Here is an 18206-nt window from a genome sequence, read left to right as displayed (position 1 = left end):
TGAGTTGAGCAGCTCCTGACCATGCTTACTTTTCTGCAACTCACAAGTACCTGTTTCTTTAATGGATACTTCCTTGTCAAATTTAACAACTTTATCTTTCTGAGGAGTTTCCTGGAATCCTTCACACAAAAGGTTTTCTCCTCCATTTTTAGATTCCTCTTCAAGTTCACCTTCCACTGCATTTTGGGAACTGCCACCTTCAGGCATTCCTGGAGATGCATTTTCATCTAAGACAGTACACTCAGCTAAGCTTTTACTTATATGATCACCTTCTGCTGCGTCACTGGCACATTTTGTTTCTCCTAAAATGGTTTTCGATTCTCCTCCACTGTGAAGGTGCTCCTCTTGAGACAAAGCAGTGCCTTCTTTAGTGGTATTTGCTGTGTTTGCTTCCTCCCCAGAAGTAGAATAAACGTAAGATTCTCTTCTAATTTTATGTTTCTCTGTTGCTGCATGCCTAATCATCTCTCTGCGAGTAACAGCATAGTAGTCACAAGCCATGCAGTAGTATTCAAACTGTTTTGTATGTTTTCGCTTCACATGCAGCTCTAAGGAAGAAGAAGAATGAGCAATGAAGCTGCAGTGTATGCACTTGTTGTCGTTTGCACCCGTTGCTCTTCTCTGGAAGCATGGGTCATCATCTTGAGTAGCCCTGGCTGATTCCAGAAATATACGTTGGTTTTTATTTAATGGATTGCTAGTATGCTCCAAATCTGGAAGCCTACTGGCATTTACAACTTCTAGCTCAGCATCTCCTTGCTCAACTTCCTGACTGTCTAAGACAGAATTTTCCAAATCTGATGACTGGCTACCATCCTCAACATGTTCATACACAGCATTCATGGGGCTGTTAACCTTCTTGCTCATGGATTCCAAATTACTTCCTTCAGGGCTCACGATGATCTCCGAGTTCTGTTTTCCACGTCCTTCTATTTCAACACGACTTTTGTGTTTTTTGGTTGCACAATGGCGTTCCATATCTCCTTTGGTTACAGTGTAATAATTGCAAACCTTACACAAATAGCTGTACTGATGACTGTGCTTTCGTCTGATGTGAACAGACAAATTTGTAACACTGGAAGCCAAAAGACCACAATGGGTACATGTCCTAGAAATAGTGCCTTTAGGTTTCCCTATTTTGGGTGCATTAGCTAAAACCAATTCATTTTCACCAATCCTTTGATCAAGTGGAGCGAATTCCTTATTACTCGATATGTTTTCCACAGAAGAGGATGAAACATGTATAATTTCTTTATCTAACTCTGTATTCCCACTCCCAGAAATGGAAGGATCCACCACTGTTTTAATACCACCAACACCAACACAAACCTTTTCAATACATTCTTCAAAACGTAGTCCAATGTTGTTTTTCCTGGCATTTTCAAGGTGCTTGCTTCTTTTGATATGCTTCTCCATTCCTTCCTTACTCAGTGAGTAGAGATTACATGCTTTGCAAAGGAAGTGATATTCCTGTGCATGTCGGAGTTTTATGTGCCTTGTAAGAACCGTGGAAGATCTTGTTTTATAAAAACACTTCTTACATTGAAATTGGGTTTTATTAAGAACAGAATGCTTTAGTTCGTTTCTGTGATTTATGAAGGAAGAGTCTGGAGTTTTTGCTTTCATTGATACTTCCGTTTCCTTTGCAAGATTTTGGCTATTGTTTGATACTGAGTCAGTGTAAGTCACCACTTGCAAGGTCCGATCACTGTTACTCAATGGAGTAGCTTGCTGAAATAGTGAACTATCGTGTTCCTCACTTTTTTGATGATTTATCAGCTCTTCTTCCATTTGAAAAAAAAGAAGGCAAGCTGGACAACTATGGGACATATTATGCTCTTCACTCATATGGCTTTGAAGGCTAATCACGTTCAAGCTGCAAAATGAACAGAGCTGACAATTAAAGCTACAAGCACCCATCTGGTGTTTACTGTCCTGACAGTGTTGGTTCATGTCTTCCCTGACTCCAGAGGAATAACTACACAACTGACAATGAAACTGGATCCTTTTTGTATGAAGCTTTGCAACATGAATTTCCAGACTTTTTCTGTTCTGAAAAACATGACCACAATCGATACAAGTATGAAGAATACCATGATCAGCAGTAAGTTTAACATCAGAATCTTTAGTTTCCGTAGTGCTGGAAGAAAGGGTATTTGTCTTATCTTCAGCAAGATCTTGAATTTCTGAAGTAGTATTACAATTACTTTTAGCATCTATTTCTAATTCTGTATGTGACATAGGGTTTGAATCACCAGGTTTAAGCTGTGTGCTGGAGATATGCTTCATGTGTCCTCTCTGAGTTTCAGACCTGCCTCTCTTACTATTACCCAACAAATTGTACCTTCTTTTAACCTGCCTTTTTAACCTAAAAGACCTACTCTGTCCAAATGAAGACCTTAACAAGATGTTTCTTTTATGTCCCGGTCTGTCAAATCTCCTTGTCATGTTCAAACTGCTAACTAGCTTTCTGGTAGTTAGAGGGAGTTCTGTTTTCTGCAAGATATTTTCTGAGGGCCCTGGTATTTCTAGTTTTTCAGTACAGGCTTCATAATTTTGTCCTACACCGGAAGAAAGCAACGTTTCTTCTGTCATAGTATCTGGTTTTTCAGTGGGAACATTTGAAGATGGCATCATCTCAACAAGTTCAGTGCCATCAATTTGTTTAGAAAAGCTTACTTTTGAGCCTTTCAGTGCACTGCAAACACTTAATTCTTTTGCATCAGCAGTTCTTGCCCTTAATTTACTGGTCCCAAGTTTTGCTCTGACATTCCTCTCTTTGGTTGCAGTAGACTGTTGTTTTTTAAAGGATTTTTTTGTCAATATCTGTACAAATCCTCCCCGTGCAGCAAGATTTTGGCGTCGAAGGTGCGTCTTGCCAAGGAAATGTGAATTTAGGAGATTTTCCTCAGCACTCTGAAAACCACAAAGATCACAACAAAATATCTTGGATTTCTCATGATCTTGTTTAACATGCGTATGTAATCTTGAACTACATTCAGCTGTGCAACTACAGTGAGGGCATCTTTGTTCTTTGGATTGTTTAGAGGGTTCTTCTGGTTTATGTTTTTCCATATCAGAGCAAGAAGGTAAACAGCGATCACTCATTTTGCCTTTAAGATCTTTGTCTGTGTTTCCAACTGTATAGCCAACACTGATTTCTTCTGAAGAAGATAACTTATCCGGAACAGCAGCTGGCAACTCCTGTGAATGTTTATTTTCCTTGTGATTTTTCAATATGGCACCATCAGCACATTTGAAATCACAATGTAGGCACAGGAAATTTGGATTAAATATGTCATCACCAAGACAACAGGCGACTCCTTCCTTCTTTGCAGCTCCAGCTTCTATACTACCTGCTTCTCCAGCTATGACTTCATGCAATTTCCTTTCACTATCTTTCATGTCTTCTGAAGAACTCCGCTTTCTTTTTCTGGAGACATTTTCAGGTTTGTCTGCTTCAACAACATCCAGGTTTGGTGATCCTGACAGTGCCCTTTTGTTTGTGCCATTCTCTTTTCTTTTCTTTTCAATGTCCCTGAACACTTCATCCGATATAAGCCTTGTTTTCTGCTGAGATGAAGAGTCACATCCAGCATTTTCTCCTGATATATTCCTCCGGGATTCTTCTGCCAACTCAGTTTGTAAACTCTCATCAATATCATCTCTCTTCTTATTTTCCTCCCCATCCATTCTTAACATTGATATTATCAACTGTAGATCATTTGACTTAGTACCTATAAAATAAAAAGAGTTATTATTAGTCTTTTATGCACAACCAAAAGTCAAAAGATGCAAATTAAAAAAAAAAAAAAGCAATATAGCAAATTAAAATCATGGCAGGAAGACAGACAAAATGAAAGATGCAGGGCTGCATTTTCAGCATAGTGACTAAACTTACGACATCTAAAAATCAAACCAACTTCTAGGCACTTGGTTACAGAGGTCTCACTATGATAAGCACCGTGTGAGTGAGCAGTAGCTTCTATAGTTTTTGAGTAATCAGGTAATTTAGTACATGCTTAAGCTTGGGCAGACAAGCCTAACCTTAGTTTCTGGAAGCATTTTTTGGACACGAAACACTAACAGCTTTCAGGGAGCTGGCCATGGGATGTTTGACTGTTCCTGAACTAGGAATCCAGGTTCCCAAATGTAAAAGCTCCAAGGAGGAAATCACCATGACTGCAACAACAAGCAAAACAAGCAAAGCCAACGGAAGTGTTAAACATTGTATGAAGCTTTCTTTCCTTCCTTGGCTTAGATTACCTGCTAAAGAGAAAGAGGGCAAACACAAAGAGGGCCATGTTCTAAAAGAATATGTTGCAAGTATAGTTCCCCATCATTCCTAAAACATCCTCTAAAACTTAATTTCCCAATTGGGGGTGGGATGAGAAAGAAAAATAAAAGTCATGAAATAGCAGTGCAGAGAAGGGCAGCATCTTTGAACCCCAGCACAAACTCTAACCATCCAAATCCAGTTACCAAAAGCTTTTGCTCAACTGCCCAGTGTGACCTTCCTGCTCCCAAAAAGATGTCACCACTAGAAAACTGATGCTACCAACACAGTTTATAAGAGGGATCGGGGTGGGAAATCAAATCTTGACATTTATTACCTTTTCATTTTGATATGAAGCGATTGAGAATTGAAAATGCATTTCATTTTAACAGATGATTAAATACTAAATGTTTATCTATGTGCTTTACACTATGATTTAAACATCAATTTGCTGCAGATCCAAGTATCCAGTTTTTTGTTCAGTTACCCATTGAATGAGGCCATGACCACAATTGTAAGTACTTCCTGACAAGATTAAGTAATTGCAATGTTGATACAGACAATGCAGGGTACAAAAAGCTATTCAAGTACCTGTTAAAAAAAATGCTTATTTTTGAGGACAAAGTAAGAAGTATTAAACTGGGAAAATAAATCAGTTAGTAAAAAAATGCTTTTCTGCTTAATAATAATTTATGGAAGGCCTATAAGAAATTGAGTGCACAGAAGTTGCATACGTTGAACAGTTTTTCAACTGTAGGTCTCTCATTGAGCTAAAGTACTGACCAAACTTATACTGAACTAGCTATACCTAAATAACAAGAGAATAACCACCTCTAGATCACAGTAGCCTTTGGAGGATCCAGATACTGCTTCTCTAATTGGGGTTTTCTGATTCTTACACACTATCATTTTCCTTTGTTCACTAACCGTGACAGAAACTATCACAATTAGTCAGAAGTAAAACAATCAGGTCTATATTCTCAGTTGATGTAAGTCAGCATATTGTCAGTATGTTAAAAAATGCTATAGCAATTAATAGCAGAGGAGGACAAAGCCTTCAAGCTTACCCTGTAAAGGTTTATGAGCACTATTTGGGATAAAGAAAAAAAATCATATGAAAATTATATTGTTTAACTTCAGTACACATCTTCCTATGTAACGTGGGAAATATCAAGAAATTACTTAAGTGATAAGTGCCACAAGTCCATCCTTAACTGTTTGCACACACCAGCCGTGGGTCCTTTGCCTCACTGCACCTTCACAGCAGGTTCCCAGCCCACCGAAGACCTGATCATTCTTCTCTTGCATGGCCTGGGGAAGAACAGCAGTTTTTTCTTTGCTGTACAAGACAATTTGCAATCTCAAACCAATTCTCCATCTTCTTCATAGGATACTTTCCTCTCAGATCATCTGATTTATCAGAGAACATGTCCAGCAGTGAACTAATACCTGCACTAGAAATTTCCACTATTAAAAGTTGTATCAGGATAATTTTAGGGGTTTCTCCATCGACGAAAATTCATACATTCAAGGCATATTAATAAGTAGGTGACTGGTGGCTCCATGCCATACTGTCTTCTGACATGCTTCATGCCCATTTAAAGCCATCCTATAATTTGATTTAAACCTTAAAGGGCTGTCACACTTAGGTCAACCTCTGACAGAAATCGCAAGCCACTTTCAGCCAGAGATACAGTAATCACAGGAGGTGAATGCTTCCCAGCTGTCACGGGCAGGTATCAGCAGTCTCAGAATATGCCTCTTCTGCCACACCAGTACAGATTCAGCTCATTTCCACTAGCCACCTGCACACCTCAAAAAAGATGGCTGATTATTTGCATACAGTAACCACAGGCTTAACCTCACTTCTCGGCATTTGTTCTCTAACTCTCCAATAGAAGTTCATCCTGCTCTGTTCTCTACCAAAAATACCAGATTGCAATCACAGTTCTGGTGTCCAACCTTGTCTTCGACTCAACTGTATTGCATCAATTAAGGATTTTTTTAAGTGCTTAGGAAAATAAATTTAAAAAAATATATTTCCCTTCTTTTATTTTTGCAAACTGTTTGTAGTGACGACTACAAACTAGTTGCTAGGTAAGGGAAAAATGCTAAACACAAATCTCATAGGTGTTGCCAATAATTTCAGTATGAAATTAAAATTATCACATATGTAATATAAAAATGCAAAGGAGCCATACGCCCTGGACTTCTTGCCTAATTCCTCCAGTTCTCCAAGTCAACAGCAAATGGAGACACTTATCTCTGCCTTCACTTCATGATAAACTTTTAGCACACAGACGAGGGATGCACTCTGCTTCACTTACACGCAGTACTCCTGATGAAGTCAACAGCCTCACGTCCCCACAACTAATAACAACTATTATCAAGGCAGTAGCTCCTCATCTGCACAGCACAAGTTAGGTGTAGCAACAATTAATGATACACCTTTACTTGTTTCATCTCTACCTCATATCTGAGTGTTCATGAACATAATCTCCCCCCGCACACCCGTCCCAGAGACAGACTTTCCTCTGTCCCACCTCCATATAAACAGTGTCTAAATATCACTACATGGCACAGTTCCCAACTGCATGAAACCATAATCCAGAAAGAATTCTCTATAAAAGAAAACAACTATTAGGTGGTTGCTGTTGCCTCTCTAAAATTACCCTTATGATAATTAATCTAAGGAATTAAATTGCCTTGAATTTCTTCTAGTTCTCTCAAAGTTGCCTTTGGGGCAGGAGTACATCTTCTGCAGTAGACAGTAACGGCTATTGTCACTACTTTTTGCTGGGACCATAGTCAGCGATTTGCTGGGTTGTGGTCAGATCTCCACATCTCAGACAAGATCTAGACCACGACACTGAACCACCTCTGTTTCTCCCCACTTTGATCTTTGCTCAGATAACACAATTTCAGCAGCATATGCCTCAGCTTCCTTGATGAGGGAATACTGTCCCACACCCAAAGGGAGTTGTGGGCAGACCTCTTCTCAGCTTCCTACATGGATTTATTGCACGAAGGACTATTACTACTTGAAGGATACATTCAGCATACCGTAAGACTTCTCTAGGCAAAAGGAGCCTATAGTGCTTCTTCCTCTGCTGTAAGCTTCTCTCCTGAAAGCCCTTTCTCAGATTTGCCACAGGACAAGAGGACAATGGCAAAGCATCAAACCGGTCACAAATCTCGGTGGTCCTCAGCCTGCATAAACCAATTCACCTCTGCTCTCATCAAAGCCACACTAATTAAGGGCTAGCCTACAGTTGGTATTAATACAGGAACCAATGCATGAGAGAAGGCATCAACTGCACTCCGAGTTGCTACAGTCCCAGTGACTACATGATACATAAGGTTAAATGGACTTCTTTTTGCAAAATTAATCTTGGATCAAACCTTAGTCTGGCACAGGGATCGTCATCAGGAGCAAAGAATCAGCATGTGGAATTTGATTAAGTCAACCAAAACCACATTCTAGATGTAACAAGTAACCCTCTGCAGGCATGGCAACTTGAGCACGTGCTTAAGTCTAACTCCTACTCATCAGTGTGACTGAATAAGCCTTTTGACATCAACGTAATGCTGGCAGATTCCTATAGCAGTAGAATTAGGGAGGAACAGCTCTTGAACTGCCTTATTTCACGGACCAACAAGACTAAAAATGACCCAAGATGCAAGCTCTTGTGCTTTTCCTTCTACCTTCACCTTTTACAGATTCTGGTTACATTTTTACAAGTAACAGATACCTAAAGCCCGACAATATGTAACCACTTAATGTATTGCATAAGTAAACCAGGAAGGATTTATATAGGCGCTGAGACTGCACCAATAGTAACATTACCAGGTACAACACGGCAGACCACCAGAGCACAGGATCAAGCTCAAAAGTTAAGCAGACAGCAGCCACATCTTCAGTATTTCCATAGTATAAAGCCCGCTTCTGTCAAAGAGCTCTCTCTTAACATCATATTTGATGTTGAAAATGAAGCTGTTCTAACTCAAAAGTGGGTTGACTTTTTGTAACATAAATCTTTTGTTAATGTTCATATAAATCAAGCATAGCTGAACAGATTCTTAAAGGATATGACCAAAAATTAATTTGCCACATTAGCTTCAGGTTAACAAATTCTTCTGCTTGGAGACAGTCATACATTACCTAACACATTTTAAGGTTCTTCGCAGCACATTGCTGTTCCTTAGTTTTGGAAAGAAACCTGTTGTGGCCTCACCATTTCTGCACAGAAAAAGCTAAGTTCAGTAATCCTACTGGAAATATTAGCTAAGTCTTTTCTTCAATAATTTTCCAAGTATCCAAAACAAGTGAAACATGTTTTTAAGATCTTCAAAGGCAAAATATTTATGCTACATAGGCTACATCTGCATAGGCCAAATATCCAGATCTTTACAAAATATATGAGGAGATACGCACACTTTTAAATTACAAGTGCATAATACACAATACTTTGGCTGTGTCACAGAAACCAATAGAGCTAAAGATTCTCCTCTTTCATGCATTGAGATTTCCAAATGGTCAGAATCATGGAAGTTTTGTTTCAATATTTAGCCTAATTTAAAAGAGACAGTCACAATTCAGCACCATCTCACTACCTATAAAGAAGAAGACAAATACAAAAAATAAGACAAATACCATTTCTTGAGCTGCCACCACCGTTTTTTACCAGATAACAACACAGATTTTTGTATTCTTTCTACAATGCTTTTTTGAATATTGATATAGTATCTGCTGCAGTTCTATACAAAAGCATCAGTCATCTGTGTCAAAGATCTTTTCTTTGATGGAAATAGAGAACATTTTGATTTAGTGTTTTCTCTACATTTTTTTCCTCTCATCCAAAAAACAGTATATAATTCCTCTATGCGAAAAGGTGGAGACAGTGCAGTTAAGATTTTCAATGTAAGACTTGCATTGCCCTAATCCTCAGGCGAAATTTAGAAAGTAGTAATCTTAAATTGAGATCAGAAGGACAAGCAATTTAGTGATGATCCATAAACCTGTAATGAACAGCAAAGTTCCTTAACTTGATGCTCAATACATTTTTATTTACTTCTCGTTTTGGTCCTATGCCAACTCTTCAAGAGAAGGGGCATGGATGTGTACAGAAAAACCCAAAGAAAGTATATTTACAAGTACTAAATTCCACTTTGGTTTTTATTTTTTATGCTAATACTGGCATTAGAATTCCCAAAGCACTTCTCAGTCAGTGTATTATTGTCTCCAAGTATTCAATACCCAATCTGCAGTGTTTGTAAAGGATGTGACATATGGAAAACAGCGTTTCTTTTTTTTTTTTTTTTTCAGTAAAAATTCCCCCCTTTCAAACAGCTAATTCTTTCAATGAAATCACGGACACAATGAAACAAAATCATTTTAATGAGCTCCTTAAATAGCCTGCACAAAACTGAATGTGAACAACTCATCTTAACGTACAACCTTTGTGTCAAATAACCATCTTCTCATTTTCAAGGGCATAACATCCTTCCTAAATCAAATCATAGGTCTATCTTACGGCCTTACAAAGTTACCTCACTTCCTTCAGAGAGACTAATCCAAGAGAATAGTCTCCTCAATAATGGAATACAGAAGAAAGTATCTTTTTTGCTCAAATGGAACAAAGATCACCTATGTTTTGAGGAGTATTGGATGCTAACCATTACAAACGTATTTTCCCTTGCAGCTCAAGAAAGACGGAATTTCAAGCTTTGCATCATGAGCCTGTTCTTCACGTAAAGCCAGTCATTTTCCTAGAGCACCAGAACGTCCACAGGAGACTTCCACATAAGCTAAGGCTTTCAAAGACTAGAGAGACTTTGAAACTTCCACACTGATGTATCTACAATAGTTAAAGTAACAAAATAAAAAGCCCACTGATAGTCATCACTTGAGTATCACTGAAAACGGCAAGTTATCTGCACCCATTAACTTCATTTTCTCGCAGGCACCAGGAAGAACTGTAACGGCATCACGGGGAAGTGCACCTGCATTACAACTCACATCCTTCTGGCTTCTACTTCCAAACCACTGAAATTCATTCTGGGGAGGAGGGGGTGGAAATTGCCAACATAAAGGAAGTTCTTATGAATTTCTGACATGAGGAATATATAATTCACACACACACCCCCCAACAAAACAAACAAAAAAAATAGAAACAAAAAAAAAAAGGGAAGGCTCCCTGGTCCATCATCCACTCACTTCAGAAACAGCCAAATGCCGCTAAATACAGCAACGACCACCGATTAGATCATCTTTGAAGAGGGAGTCAAAAAAGAACTACATGGATACAGAATCATTTTAAGTGCTGTCAGAATCAATAGGCACATCCGACACAGAGAGTAAGAAGAAACACACTGGTGCCTCCTAAAAAGTGTTGAATAACCTCCAGATTTTCAATTTTTGAAAATTTAAAAAAGTCTGTATATTCTGAATTGTAAATTCAAAGAACTTTGGCTATTTCTAGAGTGAGACATACATATAACAATAAAAATATGCAACAGAAATTTGAGGATCCAAGAAAGATGCATTCCTATAGCACTGTGATATTTGTCGATGAAAAACACTGTTTAAGTATTCTCAAAACACTTTAGAGAGTTTATCAGGTCCATGAGGGAAACTTGCAGGAAAGAAATGTTCATTTTTCACATACAGTAATGAGTCCTGTGGTTTGTAGGAACTCTGAGAATGACATGGTTTCACGCAAGATGCAATTTTCACCAACATCACCAATTAAAACTTGAGAAAAGCAAAAAGTAAATGCAATTTGAATCTCTTTTCTACCATAGGAGAAGGACTCTCTTCCGTACAGTGGACCAGACTGGAATTCACAGGAACCATCTCACGCTGACAGCTGAAAAAAAAAATGTTGAAAGTCTTAACTTTTCCCTGCACTTTGGTAGCAGAAGATGAAGTTGAAATCGCTGTTACTTGGAAACTGGCTCTTGGAATGTTTAGCCTATAAACCTGCTCCTAAAAGCCCTGACTCTGTTCTCCTTTAAAACACAAGGAGTATGAGTTTCCTAGACTGCTATTCTGGTGTTAAATATTTGCCAAGATTTACTAAATTTTCATCAACTTTAGTTCAAAATTAAAACTAGAAGACAAAAAAAAAAGAGATGGTTTTGTTGGCCCCCTGGTTTATACTACCACGTCTCATGAAAAGCAAAAAAGAAACCTCCATCATCACAGCCTGGAACACATTTGTTTACTCACGCAGCATGAGCAGGCTCGGGTAGGTAGCAGCAGCAACACAGGTGAAAAGGCCAACACAAATGGCCAGTTCTCCACCAGCTGACAGCCCAAAACAGTTTTTCTTTTTTTTTTTTTTTTTCAGTAAGTTGAACCAAAGGAAATAAGAACTAGAGAAAACTGCAAGGAAGTAAGAAAAAAGAAAATGGATTCTTTTTGGCATTGAAATGTTCTCTTAATTTTTTATATGACAAAAAAAATTAAAATATTGAGTATTTTTCTGTTATTTATTACACAGCTATCCACTGAGCAATAGCTCACTGAAAATAAAAAAAGAACCATTTTAAATTAAAGGTAGGCTGATAATAGCTTGGATGTGTTTTATCCACAATTAATGCAAGTATGCCAAACATCCAGAGCTGAATAAATAAATAATTTTTAAAATCCCTAAAACAAAAATACATTTAATGTGAAGTTAGGACACCAAAACTGTAGAAAAGGCATAAAAAGGAGGAATGACAGCAGAAGATAGAAATTCAACATGCTTTAAATACTAGTATTTTCTGAGCAATCATTTTAATTGCCTTTCCTGTAGCTCTTTAATGATATGCTACTAAGGTAAACCAGGACCACATGGTTTAGCTTACTGTATCTATCTCCATCTTTTGAATGACTGGGGCAAAGAATGCATGTAATAATTTGTGTGTAAATGCACACCCTTCTTGGTGTTATTGTGCATCTTGTTTTCCTCCTGTCAGCAGCTTATTCAAGTAGCTCAGCTGAAAAGAGCTGCATGAGTTTTTGGCTGAATAGGTAACATACGGAGTTAGGATTATTTGTGTGGTAGGTTAACAAAGTTTCCAAAGAAGAACACAAACTGTATATATGCTTCTAAAGAAAAGGAGAAATTAATAAAAACAAAAGCATTCTGATGACACCTGGTGGCCACTGCACACAAGGAAGTAATCACTGCATTTCATCTGAGAAAAGCAGATCAAATAGAAATGTGTTACACGTTTCTTTGGCAAGCATATCTACAGAAATGACAGCTGGTATTATTATCAATTAGAATATATACTCATTGGAACATGTGAGTTTACATATCTGTATTTATTTGTATTATCAGTATTAACGCACATAGACATACTCAACCATCTGAACTATTAGCTTATTATATAAAGACAAAACATGGTTTTCTGTGACATGAGCACACTGGAAGTATTAATCCTATAAGACGTATGAAACCCAGACTTTCTTTTCAGCTTTTATTTTCCAGCTTGGTTGCTTAAATAAGGCAGAGGGCCATGGGGTAGAAGCCCAGTGGAAGCAGGGGGCTGCCTGGCACCGGGGTGCACTTGGAAAGTCTCTGTGCTATAGATGCTGCCCCAAATCCCTGCCACAACACGTTAGTCCTCCAGCACACTCCAGCAAAGCGCAAGCAGCAGCCTTCACTTCTTTGTATCACTAGATCTCTAACAAAAAGAAATTAACAACCACCATTAGAAATTAATATAAAAAGGTGATAGCCGCACAAAGTTCTCAGCTATAGAGGGGATAAACCCTTAATGCTCAGGGGAAAAGCTGCATATCAAATCACACCTTTTCTCCTTAATGCTTTCTCACAATAGGTGAAAGCAATCACAATAGAGCCGCCATCTCCTCCACAACACACAAGGGGCTATTTTTCGCCGGTAACCTCAGATGATCATCACTAAAACTTAAACCATGCATAGCTGTGCAAAGATTGGCTTCCTCCATAATAACTGTTATTTGCTTTCAGGTGAACAAACCCATGCTTCAGCTAAAGTCACTGAACGCCTTTTAAAGCTACATACTTCCACATTCTGAACAGTTCAGGGGGTTACCATTGAATTTTATTCTAATTTCCATCACTGTCCATGTCACAGTGGAAACCAATACGAGACAGCCATGGGAGGAGTACAGATGTGACAGTGGCATTTTGAGTCCAAGCACTGGCAATATACCATGATACAAAAATTATTCGTGACTTCTGTGGTGCCTGCGATACCAGTCAAGAGCTACTATTATGGCACAATGGCAGTCTCTTCCCCGTCCCTCAAGTCCTTCACCAGAGCTAAACCATGTAGCTACAAAAGGTGCTTTCAGTCCAGCAGATGATGGAAGAAAGGCTGAAAGCCAAGTAGGCTCCCACTTCTCGGCAAAACGCACTCTTGGCCAGCAGATGGAGAGTGGTGAATGAGGGAGGAGGCAGTGCTATAGGAAAGGCAGAGAAGGACCAGGGGATGTCTCCACAGCATCTATCTTGGACTGCAGCCCATACAGTGAAACAACATCTCCCCGAGATGGATCCTAGCCAGCTAGAATTGAAGGAGGGAAGGAACTGAGGAGGAGAAAGGACAACCCCTTGCCAACACCACCATTACCTATAAAACCCCCATTTACTTCTTGTCTAAAGCATTCAGAGTACTGATACTTAGGGAACAACTACAATGAAGGCTTCAAATGCCACTGTTTATCAAAAGTATCCATTTCCCCCCATGTCTATTTGTTTTAATGCAATAAATTTGGTGCCTACCTAAATCAGGCCCTGAAATTCAGCTGTCTTCCAGAACTAGCAATATGCCTACGCATGTGCACAGCGTCAGCAGGATTCCTCCTAGGCTTGACACGAGGCACATGTATTCAAGCGCATCCCCGAACAAGGACTCACCTGGTAATTAAAAATTTCATTTCTCCTGCAGGAAAGGCGCATGCAGTGCAACGTCAGGAACAGTGGCCCTGGGGACCTGACCCCTTCCCTAATACCTTCAAAAATTATGCAGCTTCATTTTGTTATACCTAAGAACTGCACCTTGCTTACTAGTTTTCTGTTACTTGGGTATCTAGTGTGCAAAATCTTCTCATTATTTTGAAGCACACCATCTAACAGCTACACAAGACTACAGAGCATTTCCTTCAGTTGTTGGTTTATCACAAACTCGAATCTCTGGTTGGCACCCACGCTATCAAACAGCTCCCTGAGAAATATCAGCAACAGAGCCCAAGGTGAGGTGAGTCTCCTCAGTGCCCAGTGCCCAGCGGCCACACAGAGCCAGTGGCTGGCACGATCAGGGTGGCACCATAGTCTCCTCCTCCGTAGACTGAGAAGACATGTACCAGTCAACTTGGTGGCCCCATCCATTGCCTCCTGCTCCCCAAATCCCTCCTGGGCAGGGAGCACAGCATGCCACCGGACCACTCCCAGACACAGCTCCTGGTGTCACAGGAGGTTGCAGCAGGACCATACAGCACTTCCCCAGGCAAGGGGACCTCAGGAGTTGGGTCAGGGCTGCAACTTGTGCCTGTGGCCTCTGCATTTCCTCGATACATCGCTCTCTCTCGGGAACACATTAGGAAAGTGTTACTGCTAAAAATACTACTAATTCCCTGAAAAGCACCGAGTTAAAATCAATCCCACAAACTTTCCTGAGATCAATAGGTTTTAATGAACACAGAAAACATACTCTGTGGCAAGCACTGGCAAGTACCCGGAGACCAAGCTAGAGTAAGAAATTACACCTGCTCCAATGCTTTCCTGGGAGAAAAAATTGACATATTACTAAGCAGGCGATCACTCAGCTCAAACGGCCCCAGGACCTGAGGGGCCAGAAGCTCACCCTTATGGGCGACCCGCGTGGTGATTGATCACAGGACACAAAGTCAGTTTTCCCCACCAGACAGGGCAGCTTTCAGCTGACCCAGCAGCCCCAATCACAGACCCAGCTCATTCCTCTGATGGAGCGATGTGGGTACGGAAAGCCAACTGCCAGCCAAACGGGTTGTGTCCTACAGCAAAGGGTGCTGGTGTAGCCCGTTTTTCTCTCAGGTGGTAAGAAGAATATTTAGTCCTGTGTTTTAGTCATCAACAGTCATTTTCCTGGTATTCGTCCTGGGAAAACACTTTTAACAAGTGCTACAGGACTTTTTTTCCTAGCTGTAATCATCAACGGAGAAGAGACAACAGTCTAAAATTAAAGCTTACAGACAACAGGAGCAAAAATGTTGGTTTATGTCTTTTACAGTGAAACCTAATGTCAAGTGTGCTATTCCATCTTGTATTTTCCAGAAGACTCGAGCATTACATCCTATTTTTTCCAAGCACTATGATTCAGATCTCCACTTTCCGGTAAATTCCATAAATATTTGATAATTAAGAGTAACTTATGTTTTGTCAGCTCTGCAGCCTTCCTCATTCTAAAGCATCAAATTCTTTTGCTTTTCACATAAAGCAAGAAAGGAATTCACTTGCAACAGTAGCTGTGTAATTCTGGTTTACAATTTAAAATATTATTTTGTTGCATATGCACCATTTTTCAAGAATCTAATATCTGATATTATTTCTATAAACTAAACAATACAGAAGATTTTACTGGTTAAACCCCTGTAACAGCACAAATCACACCAATATAAATATGCAAAGGTTCTTATTACAACCATTATACTTTTCTCATCAAACTCCTTCTGCATTATTGTGCTAAGGAGATGCAAGTATTCTTAAATGCATGTAAAATGGAAAAAATAAATAAATACCACTTTAACAGCTATGAATTCCTCACCAAATCCTTCCCCTCCCCCCCCAAAATGTGTACACTTGTACTCTCAACTGCTTTGTAGGCATCCTAATGCCACTACCTGCGTTTTAAATGACTCAAATACCAACATATGTCTAAATCCAACTGAATTCACTGGGAACAGGGCATTTGAAAGTCAAGATATTTCTTCAGGTGCTTAAAAAGGATTCAGAAAGCAATGTCAGATAATCAGATTTCATTATTTTATCCCCAAAACTTGTTATTCAGATTTGAACAAAATGACATAAAACCACATTTTTGTAATTAAAATTAGGGGTTTTTTATTTTGAGAGCTCGACAATTAAGAATGCTTAGCTGCGTTAATAACTCCTCCTTCAGAATGCTTCAAAAGAAAAATTAAGTTATATTAGACTATTTTTAATAACTTGTAGATTTTAAAAGTGCCCAATTATAAATGAAAAAAGGACTACAGAATAAAGGTAGCAAATGCACAAATTCAATGCTATTAAAAGGCAGACACATGAGATCTCATGTATCTTGTGCCTTTTGTAAAAAGGTTGTTTTATTATCAGTGTAACTAATCACAATGAAGCCATCTCTTACAACCAAAGACATTATAATGAATTTTCTTTACAGCTACAGAGAAATGGGATTTGCTGTTCCATATCAAACTAGAACAGGCTGTATAAATTCTTCTTCATATTTATTGTTAAATGTAATTTTTATCTATAAAATCAGTCATGAAATATTAAAAACTGAAACAACAGAATTTATATCCTTTACTTAATTTAGTTTAAACGGTCTATTCACTAAAGAGAGGGAAAAAAGGTTACATATGTATTATACCGTGCCCTCCCCTCTCCCCCCTAAGCGTTTCCATTATAAACCCCCTAGTTTTTGGAATTTATAACTGGGCTGTAAAAATTCACTTCATACTTAGAGTTGGTATACTTTTCCTTTTAAAAATTTTAAAAAAATAATAAAAAATCTGTTCCAAGAGGAAGGCAAGAAAGGACGTGAGAGAAGAGGAGAAAAGCAATTAGACTAAAAACTTTAATGCTTAGCAATTTCAACCAGTAAAATAAGGGCCATCTACTGTAATTCAGACCCATCTTCCACCCCAAGGAACCAGCGGGAGATGGTCAGCTGGCTGCACCTCAGCCCCTAGGCGGATGGGTGCCAGCTACTGACCTCCAGCTGCTGCTGACCTGGGCCAGGCCAGGCTGACAGGCTGGGCAGGAAAACCTCCCTGTCCTCCTGCTGTCTCCTGGAGTCATCTCTGTACAACTGGGAACTGGATGCACTGAAAAGGAGTGAGAATGCAAGAAGCATTAAAATCATCTGCTTCGGAGAAAAGACAAAACAAACCATCACATCTTGTAAGTCAACAATAGATGAAATAGCACGTAAAAAAAGGGCTTCTCCCAATTAAAAGACCCAAGAATTCAGGAACTGGAGACCATACAACATATAGTGCGATGAAAATTGCAATACAAAGATAAAGGCAGCCAAAAAAACATCAGAAGTTCACGGAAACCAAAGGATTGAAGGGTATAAAAAGGGGTTTATTTAATACAGCATGGAAAACAATTCTTACATAAGGAGGTAGATTCCAAAATGAAGCATGAAATACAGAAACAGGAGACAAGAAACCTATGACCTTAAGGTGTAGGTTACAACCTAGGCTATCTCCTACTACCAGTATCTTATTTTCAGCTTTCCCCTAGAGCACAACAAAAAGCACAAAAGCAAAATGTACCTTCATTTCCAGAGTCCTCATTTTACAGTCTGAAAGGAATAGAAAAACACAGCAAGGGAGCAATACCCTGCCTTGGTTCTCACAATGCAGCTGGTGAGTTGGTCAAGTGGGCAGGAGCAGCAAGAAAGCTACACGGGGGAGCCACTTGCAGTCACTGTCCCAGGGGCACAAGGGAAGCTGGCAAAGACCAAGTCCAGAGATGCTCACGGCCACCCCAGGCGATGCTGCACTCCTGCCTTTAGAGGAAACCAAGGCCCTGGGTTCAAATGTAACCTTTATTTAGTCTGTAACTAACTTTATTCATCAGAAAAGGCTCTCTCTTAGCAATTCTTTAACCGCAGTCCATTAGGCCATACATAGTTTGCAAGTCATCCCCAGAACACATATGAATAATGTTTACAGATTCATTGG

The 18206-nt window shown here is 39.3% G+C and overlaps 1 protein-coding gene across 1 annotated transcript in view; it reads right to left on the bottom strand.

The window, feature by feature from the left end:
* ZNF407 (zinc finger protein 407) overlaps nt 1-18206 on the bottom strand; it is a 342653-nt gene that overhangs the window by 312427 nt on the left and 12020 nt on the right. Inside the window, exon 2 of the mRNA XM_074146539.1 lies at nt 45-3737. Within this exon, the coding sequence (XP_074002640.1) occupies nt 45-3702 (3658 nt within the window). The 5' untranslated portion in view covers nt 3703-3737. The remainder of the gene's footprint in view (nt 1-44; nt 3738-18206) is intronic.

The sequence above is a fragment of the Numenius arquata genome, chromosome 4 (genome assembly GCF_964106895.1).
Source record: "Numenius arquata chromosome 4, bNumArq3.hap1.1, whole genome shotgun sequence".
NCBI classification, from domain to species: Eukaryota; Metazoa; Chordata; class Aves; order Charadriiformes; family Scolopacidae; genus Numenius; species Numenius arquata.
Note: the sequence above shows the minus strand (reverse complement) of the source record. Positions and strands in the feature narration are given on the sequence as shown.